Consider the following 23,430-nt stretch of genomic DNA (forward strand, 5'->3'; position numbering starts at 1 on the left):
TGCAAAACACTAATATAATGCCTGGGAAGAAACCATAAGTTACAAATCCTCTAAGAACAGCCATATGACTTGTATGATATGCGTTACCAGACCTACTGTGCTGTATCAGTTTAAACCTATCTTTGACAGTCTACACAATTACCTTCCTTCTGTATAACACCCCATTAAACGATAACTGGCTCAATTTGCTTGAAGTGCTTAGACTTACTTTGGCCAGATTCTGTTCAACAATCCTCATGAGATCCAAGATGTGGTCCAAAAAAAATTCTATCAAGGCAGCCTTGTGAACACAACGCAGTATTGGCAAGCAGACCCGCTCCAGTGTTGTCCGTCGAATCATGTCTTGAAAGCCACTTTCACAAAAGACTATTTTGTAAGGAACATCCAATGCATCCTTTTGCTTCTCTGCCGGCAATCTGGAGCAGTTATAACCAAAAAATGCTTTTTCTCTTCAAGAACAACAGCAGTAGTAAAAATAAAATTATGACGAAAACAACACTACAATGATGATAATGAGAGTAAGGAATATTTTTATTATGCCTTAAATTTCGATTTCATTTTCTCTCACCTTGCAGTGAATGTATTCAATGATTGCTGAATGGCATCTTCATGAACATGTCGACCCTCCTCTCGGCAGAAGATGCTGATGAGCAGTTCCAAAAGCACTAAACTCGATGACAATTCCAAAGCAGACAGCAACTGGGGAGAATGTTTCAAATATCCATTATACTTAATATTTAATTAAATCATTTCCTATTTCTTCCAAACCTCTAAATATATTTTATTATTTCATGACTAAATTACTGAACAATCTTAAGAAAAACTGTGGAATAAGCAAATCTGTGACAGTCCTACTAGCTATTAGGACAAGCTCCACCCAAAACAAAAAACAGATTTCCAGTACAAGGATATGGTCTGACCAGGTTATGCAAAGTTTCATTGTTTCAACCCTGCTTGAAGTGCAAATGTCTGAAGATCTGCGCAGTTTAATTGTCAAATGTCATCCATCAGTCCATGTCAAACCCAAGTGACCAGTGTATTTACTAAGCACAAGAATGGGAAAAATTCTGCACTGGGTGAGAATTAAAAGGTCAATCATTGTGCTTGAGATGTGTACCACCATTAGAGGCATCCTTAGCAGCACACAAGGCCCTGGGCGAGTGTCATATGCAGGGCCAAGAGCCGAAAGTGTAGGTTATATACCATACAACAAGAATGCCCTATCGCAAGGCCCCCCCTCAGGCACGGGGCCTGGGGATGTTGCCCAATTTGCCACTCCCAAAGGCCGCCTCTGACCATGCCTAAATCATGCCTACTGTAACCTCATCTAACCAAGACCATGAAAAGAATCATATTTGGTTTATGTATTTTTATGTTGTTACTTAGGCCTAGAGATGAATGAGAATCATGATTATGCATGGTTCATGTGATGAAAATTTGTTAACTTTTAATAGCATATTCCAATTTTGTAGAAAAGTGTGTTATTAGTAAATAATGGAAAATATGTGAGATTAGTCTCACACTGAAACAAAATGTTCAGTGAGGGCTGAGTGTAACTTAAGCACAGCAGAACTGCACCACATTGTAATATCTGAGTTACAGGTTCTTACCCCAGGCACGATTGCACACTGTCCATGTAGATGACGACCCCCCCCCCATGCTTCAGAAAGATTCAACACAATTCATGACACCCATCCCAGCTGCTGCTATGTCTTGTGTTGGGTCTCAGGCCAGAGACCTGACCTTTATTTTCATATTGCAGTGATCATAGATCAAGAGAGTAAAACAAAGGTGTCTGAATGTAATGTATGGACAATTTTGGATAATTATGTATGCATGTGACATCCTTCCCAAATTATGGGTTTGACCTCTTTCGGTTTTGTTTTGGCTCGTCACTAAATGTGCAAGATCTAAACAACATCTGTGGCTACTAGGAAATAAATTGTCATCAAAATATTCTGAGAAAAAAGCATTTAACTTTAGTTGGTAACAAATGCCTAACCTTGTCCCTTGAGAATTTTCTAGGAAGAACATATGCAAACGCCATAACAGTCAATCAAAGAAGTAATTTTTTTTGTTTTGTTTTTAAAAGTGCTCTTTTTTACCTGTCATTTTTAAGTGTGTGTGACAGTTATTCCTATATTGTTTGATAAATGTTCACAAATTTGCTGGTGCACCCCTAAATAAAGTTTTAAGTTAAAAAAAATTGGAACCATTTATGTATGTGATACAAATTGCACAAAATGAATCATTTTTTATAAGTGTTGTAATAACATTTCAGATAACGCGTGCACTTTTATCAACTGTAAAACTATTGAAATTAAACAAATTTTAACCAGTATTATTTAAAAAAAAATACGAAAAGAAAAAAAGTGACTTCCTCATATGACGAAGGAATGTCTGCCCCTCTCCCATAATTCACTCCCTCAATTTTAACCGCTAGATCAACTTAACAATTAATAAATGGAAATTTCACCAGAAGTGACCTTTCTTTCACAAAATAACTATTTTTCTGAGAGATTTACTTAAAAAAAAACATGTTACAACTCAAAAGAAAAAATATCATGCCAGTACTTCTGTAAAAAATACATCCACAAGAAAAGTGGACAGCAGTAGCAGACAATGCATATTACTGCATGCTCCTTTGCTGCCAGTCTAAATTACTTGATGTGTTCTGTGCATGATGTTTATTTTACTGCACTCTTGAGATGCGTATAATGCTACTGATTTTAAGATTTTTGTCTTTAATTTACTGTAATTCTATAGTAGGCCCACTCTCACATATAGGATACTATCAAGCTCACATTTTTCACATTTTTATTATTACCCGTGCTCCTGTTTAAGCTTACCTAAATTTGGGCTTATTTTGGGAACAGATTGCTCCTTCTCTTTGAATTAAATATTCAAGACTACAGTCATGACCTGGACAGCCAAAAAAAAATTGTTTTGCTGTTGTTTAAAGGATGTACAAATGGGTGTAATTTAGTAACACCCATTCACTACACCAAAGGAATAACTTAACTTGCACTTCAGTTTTAAATATGAGGATTCTTCTTCATAATATGCTCACCTTATCAATAGCACTGATGTAATCAACAAAGCGTGGAGTCCCCTTTGTAAGTTCTGAGCTCCTTAGTGGAAAGTTGTCTGCCACAAGCCCGTCTAAGACATCTCTGACAATCATACCAATAAAACACAATCAATAAAAGAAGCAATGTACAAATATCAATGATGAATAAACAATTTGTGTCATTATTTAATGAACAAATAACAAAATTGGGGGAAACTATGCACGGTGGCACAGATGTAAGGAAATGTGTTCTCAGTGAAATGAACTCCTTTAGCTGAAGAATGTACTGTATGCCATTGCTGAAAGAAACACCCTTCAATCTTATCAAAATGTATTCCTCCTTACTTTAACTTAGCATCAGGTACTGCTGCAAAAAATGGCAGAACATCTAATGCTCGATTCTGAAACAAAAATGTGAAGACTTCTTTCAACAACGCACATTCTAAGCAACTGCGCAAAAATTTAAATTGCATCTTGATTCAACTTATAACAACAGTGGATTCATCATAGCTGAATCACAGGAAACAATGATTCCAAGCCACACAATGCAGGCGTCATGTTCTTTTATGTCAATGTTCTCAAACACACCAAGCAATGATGTAATAATTCTAAAAACGGTATAATTTTAAAAAGGCTCAGTTAACATGATAATTTTTTTACTTAAAAATCTACTGATGTCAGTAAAATCTGCACAAAAGCAGTTCACCTTGAAAGCCAGATTTGTCTTTTTCTCTGCCAGTATAGTGCAGTAACTGGTAAAGACAGTAGTAAAGTGGCTTTTTTCTACATTAAGGACAGCCTGAAAGAAAAAAAATTATTTGGCTTATTTTATTCTGAAGTGCAACTAGAAGAGTTTCCACAAACAACTATGTGTATCCTAACCATTCCTGTCACCAGAACAACATATGGTCACAAAATTTTTAGTTACTGTGCAAAAACAGTGAAACTCTCTCCCCTTCCACATATGCCACCTACCCACCACTGAATTCTTTAATCATGCACTCTTAAACACTTGCTCCTCAATCCTCAAGCATTACTCCTACCAATAGCCCACAAAATGCTAGTCCATCTTGAAACTTCCCTACTCATCTTCCTCTGCAGAATCACGATACCCTCAGTTCTTGTTACACGATTCCTCTTTGCGTTTTCTATATTTGTATTTTATTGCTCTTCTTTTATCCATCGTCAGTACTTTTATTTATTGCTGTCTATTCACAATATACCAGTAATAATTGAAAAACGAGTCTAACCTTGCTGTCAACAAGCAGGAGTTTGGTCAGTAGTAACACTGCCAGTCCTTGCAAATCTGATGAACCTGCTTGCCACCACGACTCTAGGTGGTGCCATTTTGAAGCCACCATATCTACTATTCTGGGGCCATTGCTGAAAAAACAGACACAATTCTCACAAACATGCTGCTTTCCCACAACACACGCTTTATCTTGAACTGAAGGTATCAATAAACCTAACAGCCATTGCAGCTGACAGCATTTATCTGTAGTCTCTTACCTTTTGCGAATTCTTCTATCTTGGGCAACATTTTCCAACATAGCTACCAAGACATTGCAAACACGGTGTGGGTCTACAGTAGCTTTGTTCATTAGCAGGGAAACTACATCACTGCTTGCTGCAACATGAGATGAGATAGGAGTCTTGAAGAGGGTGAAGAAATGGTCTCCTAGCATGTACTCTATTCCCAAGGAGAGTCCTTGAATTATGCGAATGTCCAGTATTCCCTCCACAAGTTTTTCTGCCTGTGAAAAACATTTGCTAACTTGAAAATGTATGTACTTTTCAAAAAGAAGTGTATTTTAACCTAGTCATCATATAAGCAAACACATGTAAGTGCAAGTAAGCAATTGGACATTTTATATTCTTGAAAAATTAAATATTAGTTCTGAATATTTTAAACTAATTATTTTATCAGTGAGATAACTGTTAGATAGTTCACATATTTTATCACAGCTAAATTTGCATCAAGTAAATGCTTATTACAACATAATTCTCATTAAAACAAAATTATTTACCGGAAGACCCAGTTGAAAAGCAAGCTTAAGCAGCTGAGATGCGAATCTGTGAGCTGCAGGACTCAGTGATACCGTTTTATCCTTGCCATCCTTTTTTTCCGTGATACCCTACATAGAGACAATGCATTTTTTTCCTTAATCAAAGAACTGTAAAAATGGTATTTCAAATTACAAAAACAGAAAGCCAGATGTGTTGATATAAGAAAACACTGATCAACACTGAAATTATGACTAATTTAAAAAGTTCCTAATCTGTAGTATCTTGGTGTGCTGAACATGAATATGACCATGAAACATTTTCATTTGCTCTTGTTTTGAAGATATTTGATATAGTTCATTTTCTATGTTTCACTGTATAAATTTATCCAGTAGAACTGTAACAACATCCTAAATAAGCCTAGAATAATGTAGTATTTCATCACATTGCATAATACCATCATGCACACAACATCCAGAGTTTATTGCACTATCTTCTGATGCAATACAGAGCTACTGCCAGGTGGCTGCTGAAATAAGCTGATGTCAGCAGTGTACTATATAAAGACCAGTCAGAAAGGTTAAGCATTTAAAATATTTCAGACTTCATGGGATACAGTTTAAGATACTGTTACATAAAACAGTTATTATTTTATCCATCTATTTACAATACAGAACATTAACGCCTCAAAAGTGCATTAATACCGTGGGCAATATCCGCTATATTTGTGGGGATGAGACATTTGCCAACCAGAAGAAAAGTATCATTTCTCAAGTGAAGAAGGCATATCATCTTTACTTATCAATGCTATTCATAGTCTCCATGGTGTGGAGAGAGCCAAGCCGCCACCTAAATAAATGACTTACTCCTGTTTGGTTCCTCCTCTTTCCAGCAGGATAATGAAGCAAAAGAAGTCGAGAATAGTCTACCCCAATATTCTGTCTGCATTGAGACCTATTTCACATGGTGAGGGACTTCTTATTCCAGAACCTACAGCAGAATATTGTCTTGATTCAGCTGATGACGACAAGGGTGAGCCGACCTGTTCTTCTCCTGGTCAGTCAGCATGCAGTGATTCAGATTTTTGCTATGGTGTATTATCAATCCTATGCAGAATAACACAGGAAGAACTAAATGACCTGGTTCGTGATTTAGACTTATCCAAGAACAAGGCAGAATTGTTAGGTTCAAGATTCCAACAATGGAATCTTCTAGAAGAAGATGTCACAATTACTTCATATCAAAAATGCCACCAGCAGTTGGAGCCTTTCTTCAGAAATGGGGGTAATCTGGTATTCTGTTCCTATAATGAAGACCTCATGAATGCCTTAGAAATCACTCATGACCCACAAGAATGAAGACTATTTGTAAACTCTTCAAAACTGAGTCTTAAGTCAGTGCTTTTGTAAAATAGAAACTGTCTTCCATCTATTCCACTAGTGCATGATGTCCGCATGAAAGAGATATATAATAACTTAAAGCAGCTACTAAATTCGACTGAGCATAATAAGTACATCTAGCATCTCTGTGGTGATTTTAAGATAGTTGCCCTTTCAACGTGACTGCATCAGGGATATACAAAATACGAGTTTCTTTTGCAAGTGTGATAGCTGAGCAAGGAAATTACATTACTTGTGGGAGGAATGGACTAGCAGACAAAATGTAGCAGTTGGAGAGAACAATATCCAGCACCCAGCTCTGGCCAAGGGTCACAAAATCCTGCTATACCACCCCTTCATATCAAACTAGGTTGGATGAAGAACTTCGTGAAACCCATGGACCAGACCAGCAGCTTTCTGATATCTGCATGAAAAATTCCCTTGGCTCAGTGAGGCAAAGATTAAAGAGAGAGTTTTTGTGGGTCCTCAGATTTGGGAGTTCTTCAAAGATGACTGGTTCAACAACTTGTTTGCAGGGTGCTGCAAAACAAGAATTGAATGCTTTTCACCTAGTGTGTACAAACTTTCTCAAGAATGTTAGGGCAGAAAACTACAAGGGTCTAGTAGAAGATATGCTGAAGCAGTATAAGAAACTTGGCTGCAATATGTTTCTAAAGATCCACTTCCTTCATTCCCATCTGGATTTCTTTCCTGAAAACTGTGGTATGATTAGTGATGAACATGGTGAACATCTACACCAAGATATCGCAACAATGGAAAAAAGATCCTAGGGAACATTTCCACTACCATGCTGGCTGACTACTACTGGACACTCCCAAAGAGATGCTCCTGAACAGATGTACTGGAGACAGGCAAAGAAATCTAAGACGTAGCCTATGACTTGATTTTTCACAGGTATCAACCATCGGTCAATTATTATTAGCATGCCTTTCGTGATATACACAATAATTATTGCCGATTACAAAAAATCCAAAACAAAAAAGAGCCAATTTTGCATTTTGTCATATTTTTGTTAAGCGTGTAATAATTTATAAGAAATTACTAATTTTATTTCAGTAGCATGACATTTGTAAAAATTTGCTGACCAGTGAAATCAGAGACTGTCATAATATATTCACTACAGCTTACCTTCAAAACACTGTCAAATAACAGTTCCGCAAGCTTCTCTGGTTGTCCGTGTTTACCTAAAACTTCCAGTAATATTCTCACATCATGCAGCTGACAATATCCTTCAACAGTCTGTTGGAGGTTGGTGTAGTCTATGCTGCTGCTAGTCAGGGAAATTGGAATTTGGCCAAACAAGTCTCTGCAACAAAAGTTACCGCAAGCCCTAAATTATGAACTTAGGCCTGATATTTGACTGTGATACAACTAAAGTGCTTCGCAATCTTCTAAGCTTGATTCTTCAGCCTTTAGATTAAGATATTATATTTCTTGGCAATATATTATGCCAAAATTTCCCTGCACAGATTTTTTTTTTTAACAAAGAACATCTTTTGCCCTTTTAAAGACTGCATGAAGAAGTGCTTCATCACCTCATGTTTTCTGTGTATGCTTCATCCTGCTTACCCCTTTCCCTTCAGCTCCTGCTCCAAAATTTTCACCAGCTCTTTCCTTTCTGGCAACGGCAGTTGTTTTGATAGCACTTTTAACACCTGCATCATCTGTAATGTTTCATATCAAACTTATCTTCAATGCATATTTTGGTAATAATGTGTACGGTCAAAAGAAAAAAACTCCTTGTCATATCATAAAAGAGTCTTGTAAAACTTGTAAAAATATTGAACTGGCTACTTGTAATGGCCAAGCTGAACTGTAAAAAGTCATTTTTAGCATATGGAAGGTTTAAAACTGAAAATGTTTTACAGGAACATTTCTCACCAGCAAGCCATGATAGCATTCCAAGCTGTGTATTTGTTGGAATCAGCAGTAGCTGTACCTTACCTGAGAGGTATTGCGATTGTAACTATTGTTCAGTTTGCTGCATGAATGTCATGTTAAGCTTTTAAGTTAATGTTAAAATGTTACAATTCTGATACCATTTTATGAGAAATTTTTTCACCTTTATTACACTGTAGCAATGAAACACCTCCTAATAGTCTACATCACAGTATCAATGACATTTTAGGTAGGTTTTAGGGCAGAGGAGCAGAGACCTGAAAGATGGTTGCTTTCATCGGGCATCTCACTTTCTAGCAACAACAGCCAGCCCCAGATGGATCAAATTATGGCATCTAGGTGAAACTCAAAAACTAAGCAAGTGTTATGCAGATGAGGAACCTATTAGATGTTCTATAAACTGTTCTTCACATCAGAACACACACCTCGTGTGGAAGCTTTGTGATGATCTCAATGTCACCCATGTTGAAGCCCACACTGCTAGGTTGAACCACACAGCGAATACAAAGCCTCCACAAGTCGTCACAAAACAGCGTCTGAGGAATCACCTGCACAGTCACTCATATAATCTTAAAGTGAAAAACAGCAAAAGAATCCTTCATCCTTATAATATTTACTACCTCTCTCAAACGGACGGCATGAAGAACCCCAATGTAACTTAACAAGATTATTCTGATTTGTAACTTTCAAAATATTTTTGCTATGCAAACAAAAAGCAGAATCAAAATATGGAATTTGACCAAACCTTGAAGGCTTCTGAAGGATACCTGGCAATCAGTACAGTCAAAAAGTTCCACATTCTGATGAGCACAGTGCACTTGACCCTGTAAACAACATGTTTTACTGCAAAAATTCATTCCAGATGATTTTTTAATTCAGATTTCTTTTCTCAGATTCCTAAGGCAGATTCCCGATCAAAAAGTAAATAATATGTCTTAACTTACATTCTTACTGCAATCATATTTTCTAGGCAATATAATAATCTCTGAATGATTTTCCACATCTATTTTTTTTTCACAATTAATAGATCATTCACACATATGATGAACAAAGGAACAAAGATTAAAGGGACAGGAAAGGGAACTATCGTTGGGCTTAAATGATAGAGACTGACACTTGAAGTCATGTCTGATTAAAATGTTGAGCTGCAAAGAAATCATAAACTTATAATTTCATCTGAGACACAGCTTCAGGCATATTCATGAAGACTGCCATGTATGTTACCTTTCATGAATAAAACCAAACCTAATGCACGAGGTAAGGGGCCACATTTGACAAGAAAATGTAGAGTGATGTCGGAACACTGTTAGCAGTTTTTCCAACTGGCCAGCATCACTCTGGCTTAAAACTTGCAATCTGTGAGTATAGAAAACTTGCAATCTGCAGAAAGTCACAGCTTGGCTGCATATCTCAGAGCAACAAGTGAGTGGGGGTTAGTACTGACATCATTTGAGTGTAAGAATCTGTGAAAATTCTGCCTCTGGTGAAATTGAAACAGGACATTTATTCAGTTTTGCAATGTGATTCTCCTTTGACACACTCTGACCATTGGCCCAACAACTTAAATACATGCTCTTGTGCCTGATGGCTTTCATGACATCACTCAAAGGAACATGGTGATCTACTTATACTGCATGACAGGTGTGCTGTAGACTCAACGGAAAATGAACAATTGTTTTGCAACAATTTCAGCACAAATGATTCAGAACTTAAGAATCTATCACTTTAGCCCAATTTCCCATTTCCTTCTAGAGCAGTGGTTCTCAAAGTGTGGTCCGCGGACCATAAGTCAGGTGGTACGCGGCTGACAGTCGTCAGATGTCAGCAAAGTGATGTTTAAAGTTATGCATTCCTCGCATTAACATTTTAATTACAAAGAACGAGGTATACGTAGTTTTATGTCATCTTATTACTATGCTACTTTTACAAAAGGACATTTAGTTTTGAAACAAATGCGGCAATTTAAATTTGAAATTCATAGTACAGACTGATTTTTAGGCCTTGGTGGCCCGCCATATTTTTTACTTAGGCCATGGTGGTCCGCCATAGCTTTTACTTAAGTAAAGTGGTCCGTGGTCCAGAAAACTTTGAGAACCACTGTTCTAGAGGACTGCAGAAGGGGAGATAAGCATACATCCTACATAACAACCCTTTACTAAAAAGTAGAAATGAAATGAAACATAGAATATTAAAGTATATTAACTTGTTGTAGTCATCCTTTTCTTTTGGGGTGAAGAAAACAGCTTCTGCTTTCCTTTGGAATTGCTTTGCAGCCACAGACAAATCACCCAATGCCATCTCTGTCACAAAATACTGCAAGCTGCTAAAGACACGAGTGCCCTTAAATCCAGCTGAAAAATGATATAGTAACATGTTGTTGGATGTTCACACACTTCTTCAAACAAATTTAAGGAAATTCTTGTTCTTTTTTACTTACCTGATGATATGGCCATGGGAGTTGCTCTACTCCAATAAAAATGTCCATAGAATTCCCTCCCTCACTAAAAGCAGATGGAGAAAATGCCCTTTGGCCGATGACTTCCCTTGAGCACTCACCCAGTGTACCTTTAGCTGATAACAAGTTTAATTCTGAAAAGTCAAGGCAGCAAGGAGAACACAGGGAGGAAAGGGAGGAAATTATCATTCAGAAATCTAAGCAAACAAAGATCCATGACTCAAGCTATACAATTAATCGCCCTCAACTGAAACACTTTAGAGGCAGGGTAAGTTAAAAACAGCAATGCAATAGCAGGTCCAAGTGCATGCAGCCATAGTATAGCGCTGGATATCAGCTGATAGAGGGGTACACTACATTAACATTCAAGGGAAATCACCTTGCTTTCTTCTGAGGTCCTTCTTTGCAAGGGAGGGGACTCTACAGTGTACAATTTTGAATACTGAGCAGCTCCTGCGGTCATAAGTAATGTTGAAAAGGAAAGAAAGAAGAAAAAAAAACCCAATGCTTTGATTTAAACAGAATTTGTTACAACATCTCAGCTAATCTTTCTTTTTAAAAAAGCTCAAAATTTTCCCTATTATTCTGTACTTCTATATCTTGCACCAAAGTCAAAATTAGATTAAAAAAACCAATGAGAGGCTCTAGAACAGTAAATAACTGAGAAATTTGCCTGTTAAACACAGTTCTCGTAGGAGTTATCTGATCTTACATTTGGTTATGGATTAATTTGTTCTTATATTCTTTTGAGTTACATTTTACAGAGATCATGTACCAATGCCATTCTACAATATTTAGTATTATTTATTATCATAAGATGGCATATTTGAGAGAGCGGAAAAAGATCAAAGAAGAAAAGAAAAAAATCTTACAACTTTCAAACATTTTGGCTGGTGACAAAAGCCCTTCACCAAATACCCAGCAGTAACAGTCCAAAACAGCCAGCAGCATATCAAACCATGATAGGACTGCCTTTAGAGAAAAGTTCTCAGCCACCTTGCTTGGTGTAGGGTGGCCACACAGGCCACCTCTGTCCCCTACTTGGCCACCACCCTCAAATCTCACCACAAAGTATGAAGCATTTTGAATGTCCAGGGCAGCCTGCATAAATATAAAACAGTTCTGTTCTAAAAAAAAAAAAAATTAACATTCTTAACAAAGACATGTGCACACACGATCACATGCAGACATGCTCTCGCACACACACCCCTTCACACACAGCTACAAGTTTGTAAATTAAGACTAAGCAGCTTTAAACACAGCTGAATTGTGTTGAAATGATAATTCATATATGTTTCTCCGTAACCAAATGTGGTAACACATAATTGTACTATCACTGCTCATTGTTCCTAAATACATTGCCATTTACAGCATCAATTTTGAGCTGATTACTGCTTTTGTCTTTTTCAAATGTTATAGCATTTTAAGCCTCACACCGTAGCTATCTGATAGAAGCATTTGAGGCTGATCTCTGGTGTGAGACTGCGAAAACAGACGAGAAATATACTTTTTGAAAGTTATAAATTTTTTGTTTAAAGAAACGTCTTAAGCATTGCAACTCCATTGTTAAAATATCATTTTAGAATAAAAGAGACACACCCAAAACACCAATATTTAGAAAAATGCTCTGATTTTAAAATTCATACAGACAATTCTCGACACCTTGAAATAATCAAATGGTGAACTGATGCCTGGGATCAAGGGAGCTAACTTGTACATAAGCTGCATGCAGGCATGTCGGCACTCAGTCTGTGGACGTCCACATTGCCGCACCAGCCACCGCACGGCAATGTCAAGTGTTTGTTTGCTCCACTCACTAGGTTCCTTTCTGTGAGGTGATGGTTTCCTCAAGATATCTACTCTCTTGCAAACAATCTTTTCCACATGTTCCAGGGCCTTTTTGCACTGCTCCTGTGTGCCAAGCGAAGCCTCATCTTGGTGCGCAATGCCCAGGCTCTCTACAAACAACACCAGAATCTGGAAAGTGAAGCGGTCCACCAACGACTGCTCTTCTCGAAACACCATGTATATATTATTAAAAGCTAGTGCAGCACCCAGTCTTTTAAAGGCACTTGGATGAAGGGCGAAACTCTGCATCCTTTTCAGAATAGATGTCACATTTCTGGGATTTGTCTCCATAGCCTTTTTTGAAGTTTGTTTGATGGACCAAATTAGAAATTCACGTAGACACTGAGCTGCAAAATCGCGAAGCATGGTGTTGTCCTGCTGCACAAGGCCATCAAAGATGGAATCTAACAAAGCCATCGACTCTGGGCTTTCTGCCATCTTGTTTCCTGTGAACCAGTGAATCAGCTGCTTCACCAAAGGTTCAAATAGCTGACGACACACCTGAAACACAACAGTTTTTGTTTTGTTGAAACAACACCTGGGTTAAAAGCATTTTGAAGCAGCTTAACATTTTACACATCTAATAAGTGTTTCCTAAAACTGACCATCCAATGCAAAAAATTACCCTGACAAAATTTGCAAAAACGAAGATAGAAGGATGAATGCTTTTAAAGCTTTAAAACAAAATAATTTCATTTTACAACTGCATTCTGCAACCAAAACATTGATGGGTAAGATCACATGTCTTATTTAGTCTTCAAACACCATGGTCTTAAAAAGAGGCACAACTTTGACCAGGCACATAACATTAACACACACACACATGCATGTCTGGTCTTTTCCATGCACACACATGCACAGTCATATCCCATACACACACATACATAAAATATGCACACAGAGAAACCGAAAATTACAACTTCTTTCTCTTTGCCTCACCTGTTCAACATCACAGGAAAGAGACAAAAGGGCTGGAAACAGTTTACGATAGAGGCTGTCCATAGGGTTTCTTTTCTGTATCTCGCCTGGCTGTTGTGCACTGCGCCCAAGTGTGTACAGGATTAGCGAGTGCAGCAATTCACAAGCACTTACTTTAGTCTGACGGTTGCTGGACTGAGTGGCTAGTTCAACCACATGAGGTAAGAAGGGATCTACATAAAAAAAAATTTGGTAATACTATTTTTATTCTAGGTGAACAGATTGTTAAGTACATAAACTACTCTAGCAAAAGAAAAAGAAAGATTGATAATGATGCACAGAATGGTTGACAAAACTGGGAAAAGAAGGTAAGGTAACAAAAGGAACAGGACAAAATATGGCAACAGAAATCAAAATAGATAATGCTCAAGATAATATTAGCAAAGAAATGCCATTATTATAAATAAAATTCTGGACTGAAAAGAAAGCTAAAGATTTATGGATAAGAAAATAATGAACATGAAACAGCCGAGTGGTTGAAAGCAGAATGTTCCATATAAGGTCAACATAAATTTAGCTTTCAATATAGGTGATGCCTATTTTCAAACTTACCAAAGTAGATGCTAGGCTTCATGTCAAAGAAAGGAATGTCAAAACGCAAATGCTGCTCTGTGTCCCAAGCAATGGCACGCCTGCTAATTTCTTCCTCCCTTCTAGCAAGAAGGGCAAAGTTCATGCTACCACCAAGTGACCCAAGGTATGTCACAATTTTTTGCTTGACTACTGAAAGCTGACTTTCGTATCCCTGCACATCCCATAAAACAACTTGGATTACTAGTTGCTTGTACACAACTTCTTATAAATACTTTTCCCTCTGGAAAATGTATTTGAAAAAAAATTTAGAAACTATGATCACTATACTTTCAGTGATTTGGCATGCTTAGACAATTAAGCAACTATCAGTTACAGTAATGCTCCACTGGGAGTGAATAGAAACAAGACGACGCTACAATAATAATAAATAATGTAAATTTATATAGCACATACACTTTTAAGGAGCATGGTCTTAATGCTTAGTTATATTTCTGCATTTTTGGAATTTTCAGAGAAACTATGTAAAATACCTGACCACTGCATTTCTAGCTTCTAAGTGCTTATTTATACTTTCTCTCTCCCCTCTCCCCAGTGTGCATGTGTGCAATGTTTAAATGGATATGTTCCTAAGGTAAAGACTTCTTTGTTGACAGATTGTACAATATATGTTAAAAATGTATGCAGCTTGATTATGTTACTCTACATGTAAATTTTAATCTGATCTACTCTACTTTTTAAAGCCCTTATAAAATATTTCATTTTAAAAATCCAGACTGTTCTACTTCATCTAGGAACTTTTTAAAAAACCTCATAACCTAAACTATATTTCTGCAAACACTCCATACTAATGATGCAAATTCTAGTGTTTTTAGTATACCACCTCTGCTTAGAAACTTGATTGTGACGATGGAAGAAGCATCTTTACGGGCAAGGCTGGACAAAAGTGACTATTGTACCGATAATGGAAAAAGCACTAACCTTGTCTAAATCTACAGGCTTGCGTTCCTTAACCAAGCGGACTGGCAATTTTTTCCCTCGATACTTTGACTTAGATGAGGACACAGTGACCAGTGTTTCCACACTGACATCTTCTGCTCCTAAAGTTACACATCAATATTTTCATAAACGATCATTCTTTCACTTTTATGTCCTTTTTTTTTAACATCTAGCACTCTTGTTTTAGAATTTTGTTTAAAGTAAGGTGACCAGACGTCCTGCTTTAGGCTGGACAGTCCCGCTTTTGACCTCATGTCCCGCCTGCTCATCGGGCTGGACGCCCAATGTCCCACTTTCTGGCTTTCTGGCAAGTCCATCAAATGTCCCGGTTGTCTTTAAAAATCACTTTTTTCGGCGTTCTTTGACAGTGACGACACCATCATCGGCACGTGTCCCGCTTTCGCCCCCGAAACGTCTGGTCACCTTATTTAAAGCAGCGTGATAAGTATTTGGTATGATTGACTTTTTTATATGTGCAGATAGATCTATGAATGTATATTCATCTTTCACACACATACACAAGAAGGGGGTCATTTAAACCTTAATAAACATGCAGATAATAAAAATCTCTTCTGTCAAAGTTTATAATTATAAACTAGCAAATATCCCCTCTGCTGTGTCAGGAATGGCTTTGCAATCAGCAGTTTGCTGAAATTGAAACACACGTTCTTCAGTTTCTAAATGCTTTCTTAAAAAACCCAGTAGTGTGATGACAACTTAATTCTCATAAAGACATGGTACAAAATGGAATGAATGAGGTAACTACATCAATACTCAGAAATAAAGAAACCAAATTAAATATAAAAGGTACGGCTTTAACATTCTAGCAAAGATTATTTAGTAAAAATGCACAAACACATACATCATACAGGGGCATTCATAAACAACCAACAACTGAAGAAGCAGTCATCAAACTGTCTATTCAACATTTTAGAGACACAAACACTCATAAATCTATCAACTAGCCATTCAGCAAAAATTCAGTCAAATGGCTGTTCTACAAAGGAAAATGTATAAGCTAGCCATCTATCTGCGAAAATTTTAAAACACAATCCAAGAACCAAACAATGAATCACTATTAAAGCAAATTTCACAGCAAATTTTGTTGCAATGACTTCTTTTTGAATCTCACTTGTTTATTTTGACTTACTGTAATCAAAAACTCAGCAAAGTACTGTACCTGTGTCTACAGTCTTTAAGTAGCTATCCAAACAAGGCAGGATGTTGGCATAGTGTGGGGCCAGGACTTCAGGAGGCAACACTTGTGACCACCACACTAAAGAATCAAGTCCCACTTCTGCTAAAGGCAGGTAGCTCAAGCCCACAGAGAATGTCAGCTGGAGAAAAACAAGTTAGCTTATGCAATACAGGTGTATCCACGCAATTGAGCTATAGCTATGATCTTCATCAAAATCTTGTTCACATTTGAGGGTGTAAATGTATAGAAAGTGTTAAACTGTTATTAGATGAAAAGCACATTCAATAAATCCTTTTAAAACATGCATTTAGATGAGTGTATTTCCTCTGCTTCTTTCCATATGGACTCAGTCATTATTTATTTATATATATGAAATCAGTTTACATGGATCATATTCTTGGAGGATAGGTTAATACATAAATAAATAAAACCTTTACACTCATTGAAAGGTATTCTAAAATAATCATACATGTTTTATACCTGTATTGCAGGCACTATTTTAGACATCTGCTGGGCAATGATTTCTTTTGGTAAAGTTAGGATAAGCGTTAGGCAGGATGCTAGTAGGTCATCATGAAACTTCTTCATTCTCACCAACACCTGCAGCACAAATTTTGTAAAGTTTAGTTAAGCCATTCATCAAAGTTACACCCACATTATCTAAACAATATATCTCAAGTGAAACATTACGAAACCTCCTGCAATGAAAAGTGAGCAAGTCTGATTCAGTTCAAATTCTCTGCAGTAAGCCAAAAACATGAAAAATTAAAGAAAATAAATTTAAGGCTTTAAAACATGAAAATGAGGAAAATCAATGAATCTTATGTTTTGAAACATAAGAAAACAAAAGTGTAATTTTCTAGAAAGCTCATTTCAGCAATATTCTGCAAGCTCAACAGTGCTCTTACCTTTAACTGAAAGATCTACAGTGTATCTTTTCACAAACAATGCATTCTAGATATGAAAGTTAGCAAAGTTTATTTAAAAAGTAAGATTTTTTAACAATAAAAGTGATTAGGACTTTTTATAATTACCTCCTCAGAGAACTTCTTGATCAGTATGTATGTGAGATGTTTTTCGGTCTGACCATCTATCCCAGTTTCATCCACATCCATTTGCTCTTCTTTCTTAAAAGAATTCTCCACAGCAATGTCCTGTTGGAGAAATGTCAAATCAATTACCTCTTCACAGATGCAAGACTGTTTAACATCAAATGTGAAGTTTTTTTTAAAAAACAAGACATCTCTCTCTTACTCTCCCAGAGAGTTACATAGGTGTATGTCTGCAATTGCATCCACACACACACATGCTGTAGTAAATATCAGAAACAACAGCCTTAACAATACCTTGAAGTACTCCAACTTGTTTGCTATTTTCATGGTTACAGCTAAGAGTTTGTAAAATCCACTCACTAGGGGAAACCTGTAATAAAGCAGATAACTTAAGAAAAAGGAACAACCCACTCATGGTGAAGTAAAAAAAAAATAAAAAAAAATACCTTTAATATTTTATTATTTTTTCATAGAAAGAAAGCTAAATTTTCGTGTTTGGAGATCTGCTTAAACTGGTAACTCTATAAATAAATAATAAATCAATACACGAGAAGAAGGAATGAATAAATGTTTAACAGTTTCTGCTACATCTCCAATAAAAATTTTCTGAATATGTCTTTTAACACATTACATAATAAAATGATGTTTATAAAATAAACTAGCCATGTCCTATTAGAATTCCATCAGCTTCCACCAGACCACTGATTCTGTGTGCCTGAATGCATGACCAACGGACTAAGGCTGTTCTTTGTTGTTTCAGCCCTGTGACTTTTAAATGCTTCCACGAGTGAACAAACTTTCATATGCAGGTCTGAACTGTATTTGTACTGGGGTCTGGTGTGGCAGATATGAATGTGTGATGGTATTGTTGATGTTGTGCTGTGTGGTTCTAATTTATGTTTCCTTATACAGGCGCTAATAACTGGTCACTGGGATAATAAAGTTGTATCTTAGCTTAGAGATAACAGCTTTGTGGCAGTTCTATAGTTCAATGTATCTATCAACATAAATTTTCAATAAAGTACAGAGAAAAAGTTGATGCAAAAATATGCACAAGACTTACTCTGTAGACTGAACAACAACTGTGTGAGTAAAAGTGAACACCCACTTTTCAAAATACTGGAAGTGTTTAGGCACAAGCAAATCTCTGCAAAAAAAAAACACACACAAAAAAATGGCCACAGATTAAGATCAGTAAGACTTCTGCTAAAATGAGTAAGAAATAAAAAAGGTCAGTTTTATAAACATAAAATGAGCGAAAAGACATTAAAACATTTTTTAACCTGCTGAAGTCCACCAGGTTGATAAGGACCTGGAAGTCCATTGGTCGATTTGCTTCTATTTCATGAACTGGGTCACCTGATTGAGTGATGTCACTTTTTTCCTCCTCTGTGCCAGAAGTTTCACTCTAAAACAGAAAATTGCAAATCAAAAAAGTTCACTGACTGTTGCTGTTTGATTTCTCCTGCTATTAAGGTGAAGCCATTTAAATTACTCATTTTTGTCAGCAGCTGAATTAAAAAGAATCCATCCCAAGCACTTTGACATGTTTCTAAGAAACACTAATATTTGTTGAAGCTGACTGGAAGCACAAGCTGAAAAAAAGGTTCGCTACTGACAGTAAGTTAAGAATACTTTAGGTTTTGCCATCAGAAATCTTACCTCTCTTTGGGTAGTAGATGTTAAGTCCAGCTTTGAAATTACTTTCAGGATGGCTTGCATCAGTTCATTGTAAACAGCATGTGTCAGTTGATCACGCTCAGCAAATCCAATGCCATCTTGGATAAGGTCCTATAATAATAAGATCTATTTTATGATCTTAAACAACATAGACAAGCAAAGTCATATCTTGCATTTAAACTACAAAAACTTTAGGCCAGAGACAAAATCAACATCTTATGAATTCATCGAGTACTTTTATTATAGTATTCCCAAAATAAATTATCCAGTGATTCTAATAGGACTGCTGCAACAATATTTAAAAAGGATAAGTGAACAGAGTGGAACTGCATGCCACAGGCAGAAAAGAAAAAAGTATTGAATATAAAAAATATTATGAAGATGCAGTATATTGAGAGTACCTTGATTTTCCCACTTTCCAAAAGACCAGACCACACCTCCAAGTAATCTTTGTAAGTAATCTGTTTTACTGTTAGATCAGTTTCTGCAGTGGAAATCTCTTGGTTTTCATCAGCACCCATTACAACTGGATGTGAGCATGTACGAATTAATCCCTGGTATACTGAAATGAAAACATTTTCCCAAGTAGAATCAATAACAAAAGAATTGTTTGAGACATTTTAAATGGGCAAAATATATTCTTTTTGAAATGTCCAATCAAAGAATGATGGTCTCTTATATTTTAAAATCCTTGTAAAGACAGATAACTGTACTAACCAAACCCCGAAAGAACCTTGTTAAAAGTACTGCCTTTGCTTTGCAGAACAATAAGAAGATGCAAGATTCCTTTGAGACAGGTGAAGTGAAATCCGCGGTAGATGGTAGGAATGTTTTCCAACAGTAAGACCAATAAGCGTTCCAGAGTCAAGGCATACACTTCCGAAACCTTTCACATGACCAAAGAATACATTAAAGATGATAAAAGACAAATTCCACTGAATATCATAACAAATAAAATATTAATGCACACATGTTTATGTACATAATTATTTAATAACAGTTACAAAGATGACAAAAACGACAGTGATAGCAGCTATATACAGTGCAGCCACTGTATTTTGATGCATATTTCAACTATGTTACCATTGCATCTACAATCAATCACCTACATCTAAAATCTACTACATCAATCATGTCAAGCTTTCTGTTGTTTACCTTAGTTACTACCTTGATGACGTTAAAATTTCTATTGTTTATCTTAGTTACCACTTTTGGTATTAAAGTTTGTTTACCTTAGTTACAACTTTGATCCTAAAATTTCTGAATGTGTCTTATTTTACCTTTGTTACCACTTTGATGATGCTGGCCAGAGCATGGAGATAGTCAGGAAGTGACGACAGCTTTTCATGTACAGGTTCATTTGTTCTGAACATCATTAAACACGACTTCTATAAAGGTATAAGTGACAGTAACATGAGTAACAGCATGCAAAAATTATAAATCGTTTCTATAGGGAATTCATCAGAGTTATATCAAGGCTTTCAAAGAAAATTAAATCAATAATGGTTCTTAAAATAAGGGTTAATAATCTTTTTCAAATAAAATAAAAGCTTAATTTTACTAGTATTAATTATCATTCTTTTGAATGACAAACCTGAGGAATTCTTGTTCACATTTTGTGATCATCTCACTGAACATGAATGTGACATCTGCAGGTTCCAAAAATATACTGCAAGGCTAAGAAAACACATTTCCATGCTCATGATTACTGCACTGAATGATCCATCCTAAGTTGACTGATTATTTTTCACGTATTACTTTGTGAATCAACTAAGGAATTTTATTTTCAACAAAAGATTAAATTAAAATGGAAAAATATTCAAGATAATTTTCAGATGTTCTTGTTACTATTCTTATGGTTTTTTTCATATTATGCATATGAAATACACTAACAGATAAGCATCTGCATCTCTTTATCTCAAAAACAAACATGATAAAATGTCCATGCATGTACACACACATGAATATTATAAATCTTTTCATGTGTACCTACAGCAGCAAAAAGACCATATCCTCTCACTGCCATGGAAACTTCTTTGGAGCTGGCTGAAGAATTCTGCATTGTAGTTTGAAACACTTGCACAAAGAACTAGAAACAGTCATAATGGACAAGATTAATTTGTTGTACATGTTAAGGTGTGTTCCTGTAATTTCTTATGTACTTTACAACCGGATCTATTACTTATTTCATGTGATAAATGATACAAATGTCTGCTGATTAATAAAAACATGTTAGCTGGGTGCATATATGCAATGAAACTAACAGTTTAAAGCCGTTTGTTTGTGTAATACTAACGAAACAGAAGTTTCTTACTTTGAAAATTCCACCTTCTTTTATCCCCCTTTTTGCTTTTTCAGTTATAGCCTCAGCAATCTGCAAAACATTTTTCTATTGTTGAAATGATGCAACAATGAGCTGTAGGTTAAATGGTTCATGTTAAGAATTCCTGCAAATGACAAGACCTGTGGCAGAAAAAATTCTCTAAAAGTTTTCTTCCTGGTAATTTATAAATGCTTTCCAGTGAATCAACCTGCTACATCAAATTATAGGTGTCTTTCCTATACATCTAAACTGATCTTGTTAGAAAAGCCCAGATTACAATGTCCAATGTATTAGCTGAAATTTATGAATTTCACCTTATGAATAGTTCTTGGTTTGCATATGAGTGATGCTCCACTTATGCCCCGACTTAGCAATAAAATGAATCCTGAGAATTTTTTTTATATTTTTCTCTTATTCTTTAACTCTTTTTAAACTTTTTCAACATAGCTGCCACTTTTTGCAGCACATTTTTTGGCCCTATGGATTCATTTTTGAAAAAAAAAACAAAATCCTGATTCTGACATCAACTTCAGCTGTTCCCTCCTTCCAGCAATTAGTTCCTAATGATGTTCATTATCACAGCTGAAATTACCACTGCCAAATCGTTGAAACCAGTCTGTGACAGTGTTTTTAGATGGATCATCATCAAAAGTTTCTTTCAACTTCTGCAAAATGTCAACAGCCTACAAGCCACACTGAAAGTGATGCAAAATGCTGACAGCATGGATGGATTACTTGATGGAGTGTGCATCAACTTACTTCTCTCCATTCTGGGAAAACTAGGAGAGGAAAAAAAATTTTTTAAAAGTGAAAACACCCTGAAGAATGCCTCTATCAAGTCTTCATGATCTGCACTCACTAAAAGCATGCAAAATACTGAAGTCCAGGCAGAAGTGGAACATCCCTCATAAATAACCAACTTTTAAGTATTAACAACAATATCAGAGCCTGCTGCCCCCAGCACGTCACAACTCCAAAAATGAACCACTCAAAAATGGTCTACTACCACAACTGTATTAGCATCTTTTAGGTCCCTAAAACAAACCAAAAAAAAAAAAAGAGATGGAAAGAGAAAAAAATGCTTCAGTACTTGTCGAAGGAAAGCATCCATAGCTGCCACACCATGATGAAGCACATCCCTGTTTTGGTGTTTACTCCAAGCTTGCAGCTTTGTGTACATGTTCTGAAATACATTTCATGACTAGTCATAAAAACAGGAAACATCCCTACCCACATTAAACCAACCATGAAAATTAAATGCTCACATACTTTGTTCAAAATGTGGCACAACTATGCCCTTCTCTCCTTCTCTTCAAATAAGAATTTGCGTCTTAATTACTTAAATGACTATGTTCAAAGAATTATGCACACATGTGACCTTCATCTCTGTCTCTGTCACATGTCACAACCATCTACACTAAAGTCCAGTGTGTAGTGGGTAGCTGGTGGTAGTGTGTTGAGCCCTAACCGTGTCCAGTGTGGGATGAGGGATATTAGATGGGCCCTAATTACAGGTCAGATGCAATGGACAGCTGGCATAGGGGACAGACCATGAGAGCATCTTTTCTGTCAAGTTTGATGGTCAACAGGTGAGGAAGATTCCTGTGGAAAAGCTCCCCCAAATTCTGAACCTGCAGACACGCCATAGCCATCCGTGGAGACTTTGGATGCTTTGTTGGATGTGGGGTATAGCGCAATGGGCAAATGTCCCAGCCTTGCAAATGTTTGCCCTATTCATACCAAGTCTCACGGTACCTATGTTCAAAGAGGTGGAACATTCTCAAACATTTTCACATGCTACTGAGCACATTTATAGGGGGCACCTGGGGGCATTGAGTCAGGTGGAACTGTGCCATGCCGGCAAGATCTATGCTGGACTGCAGGGTGGCTGAGAGGGGTCTGTCGGGAGATTTCCTGCTGGTGTGGTGATTATCTTGTTGAAGCAGTGGGGCGCTAAGCTGCAGCATTTATTGCTAAGTGAATTATACTTACC

The 23,430-nt window shown here is 36.5% G+C and overlaps 1 protein-coding gene across 1 annotated transcript in view; it reads right to left on the reverse strand.

The window, feature by feature from the left end:
• The window catches only part of LOC112562170 (DNA-dependent protein kinase catalytic subunit-like), a 69,314-nt gene that overhangs the window by 39,456 nt on the left and 6,428 nt on the right, over positions 1-23,430 (reverse strand). The window contains exons 9-40 of the mRNA XM_025235242.1: positions 22,528-22,620; positions 21,429-21,488; positions 21,108-21,203; positions 20,709-20,791; positions 20,395-20,479; positions 19,832-20,000; positions 19,516-19,676; positions 19,097-19,225; positions 18,718-18,842; positions 18,498-18,581; positions 17,729-17,804; positions 17,417-17,536; positions 16,863-16,982; positions 16,365-16,521; positions 15,167-15,285; positions 14,207-14,399; positions 13,616-13,827; positions 12,491-13,177; positions 11,701-11,929; positions 10,577-10,724; positions 9,119-9,197; positions 8,799-8,921; positions 8,044-8,138; positions 7,603-7,780; positions 5,098-5,205; positions 4,580-4,824; positions 4,321-4,453; positions 3,777-3,869; positions 3,416-3,471; positions 3,071-3,173; positions 569-699; positions 209-416 (exon numbers count right to left, since the gene is read on the reverse strand). Of these exons, the coding sequence (XP_025091027.1) occupies positions 209-416; positions 569-699; positions 3,071-3,173; positions 3,416-3,471; positions 3,777-3,869; positions 4,321-4,453; positions 4,580-4,824; positions 5,098-5,205; positions 7,603-7,780; positions 8,044-8,138; positions 8,799-8,921; positions 9,119-9,197; positions 10,577-10,724; positions 11,701-11,929; positions 12,491-13,177; positions 13,616-13,827; positions 14,207-14,399; positions 15,167-15,285; positions 16,365-16,521; positions 16,863-16,982; positions 17,417-17,536; positions 17,729-17,804; positions 18,498-18,581; positions 18,718-18,842; positions 19,097-19,225; positions 19,516-19,676; positions 19,832-20,000; positions 20,395-20,479; positions 20,709-20,791; positions 21,108-21,203; positions 21,429-21,488; positions 22,528-22,620 (4,698 nt within the window). The remainder of the gene's footprint in view (positions 1-208; positions 417-568; positions 700-3,070; positions 3,174-3,415; positions 3,472-3,776; positions 3,870-4,320; positions 4,454-4,579; positions 4,825-5,097; positions 5,206-7,602; positions 7,781-8,043; positions 8,139-8,798; positions 8,922-9,118; positions 9,198-10,576; positions 10,725-11,700; positions 11,930-12,490; positions 13,178-13,615; positions 13,828-14,206; positions 14,400-15,166; positions 15,286-16,364; positions 16,522-16,862; positions 16,983-17,416; positions 17,537-17,728; positions 17,805-18,497; positions 18,582-18,717; positions 18,843-19,096; positions 19,226-19,515; positions 19,677-19,831; positions 20,001-20,394; positions 20,480-20,708; positions 20,792-21,107; positions 21,204-21,428; positions 21,489-22,527; positions 22,621-23,430) is intronic.

Source organism: Pomacea canaliculata, linkage group LG1 (genome assembly GCF_003073045.1).
Source record: "Pomacea canaliculata isolate SZHN2017 linkage group LG1, ASM307304v1, whole genome shotgun sequence".
Classification (NCBI taxonomy): Eukaryota; Metazoa; Mollusca; class Gastropoda; order Architaenioglossa; family Ampullariidae; genus Pomacea; species Pomacea canaliculata.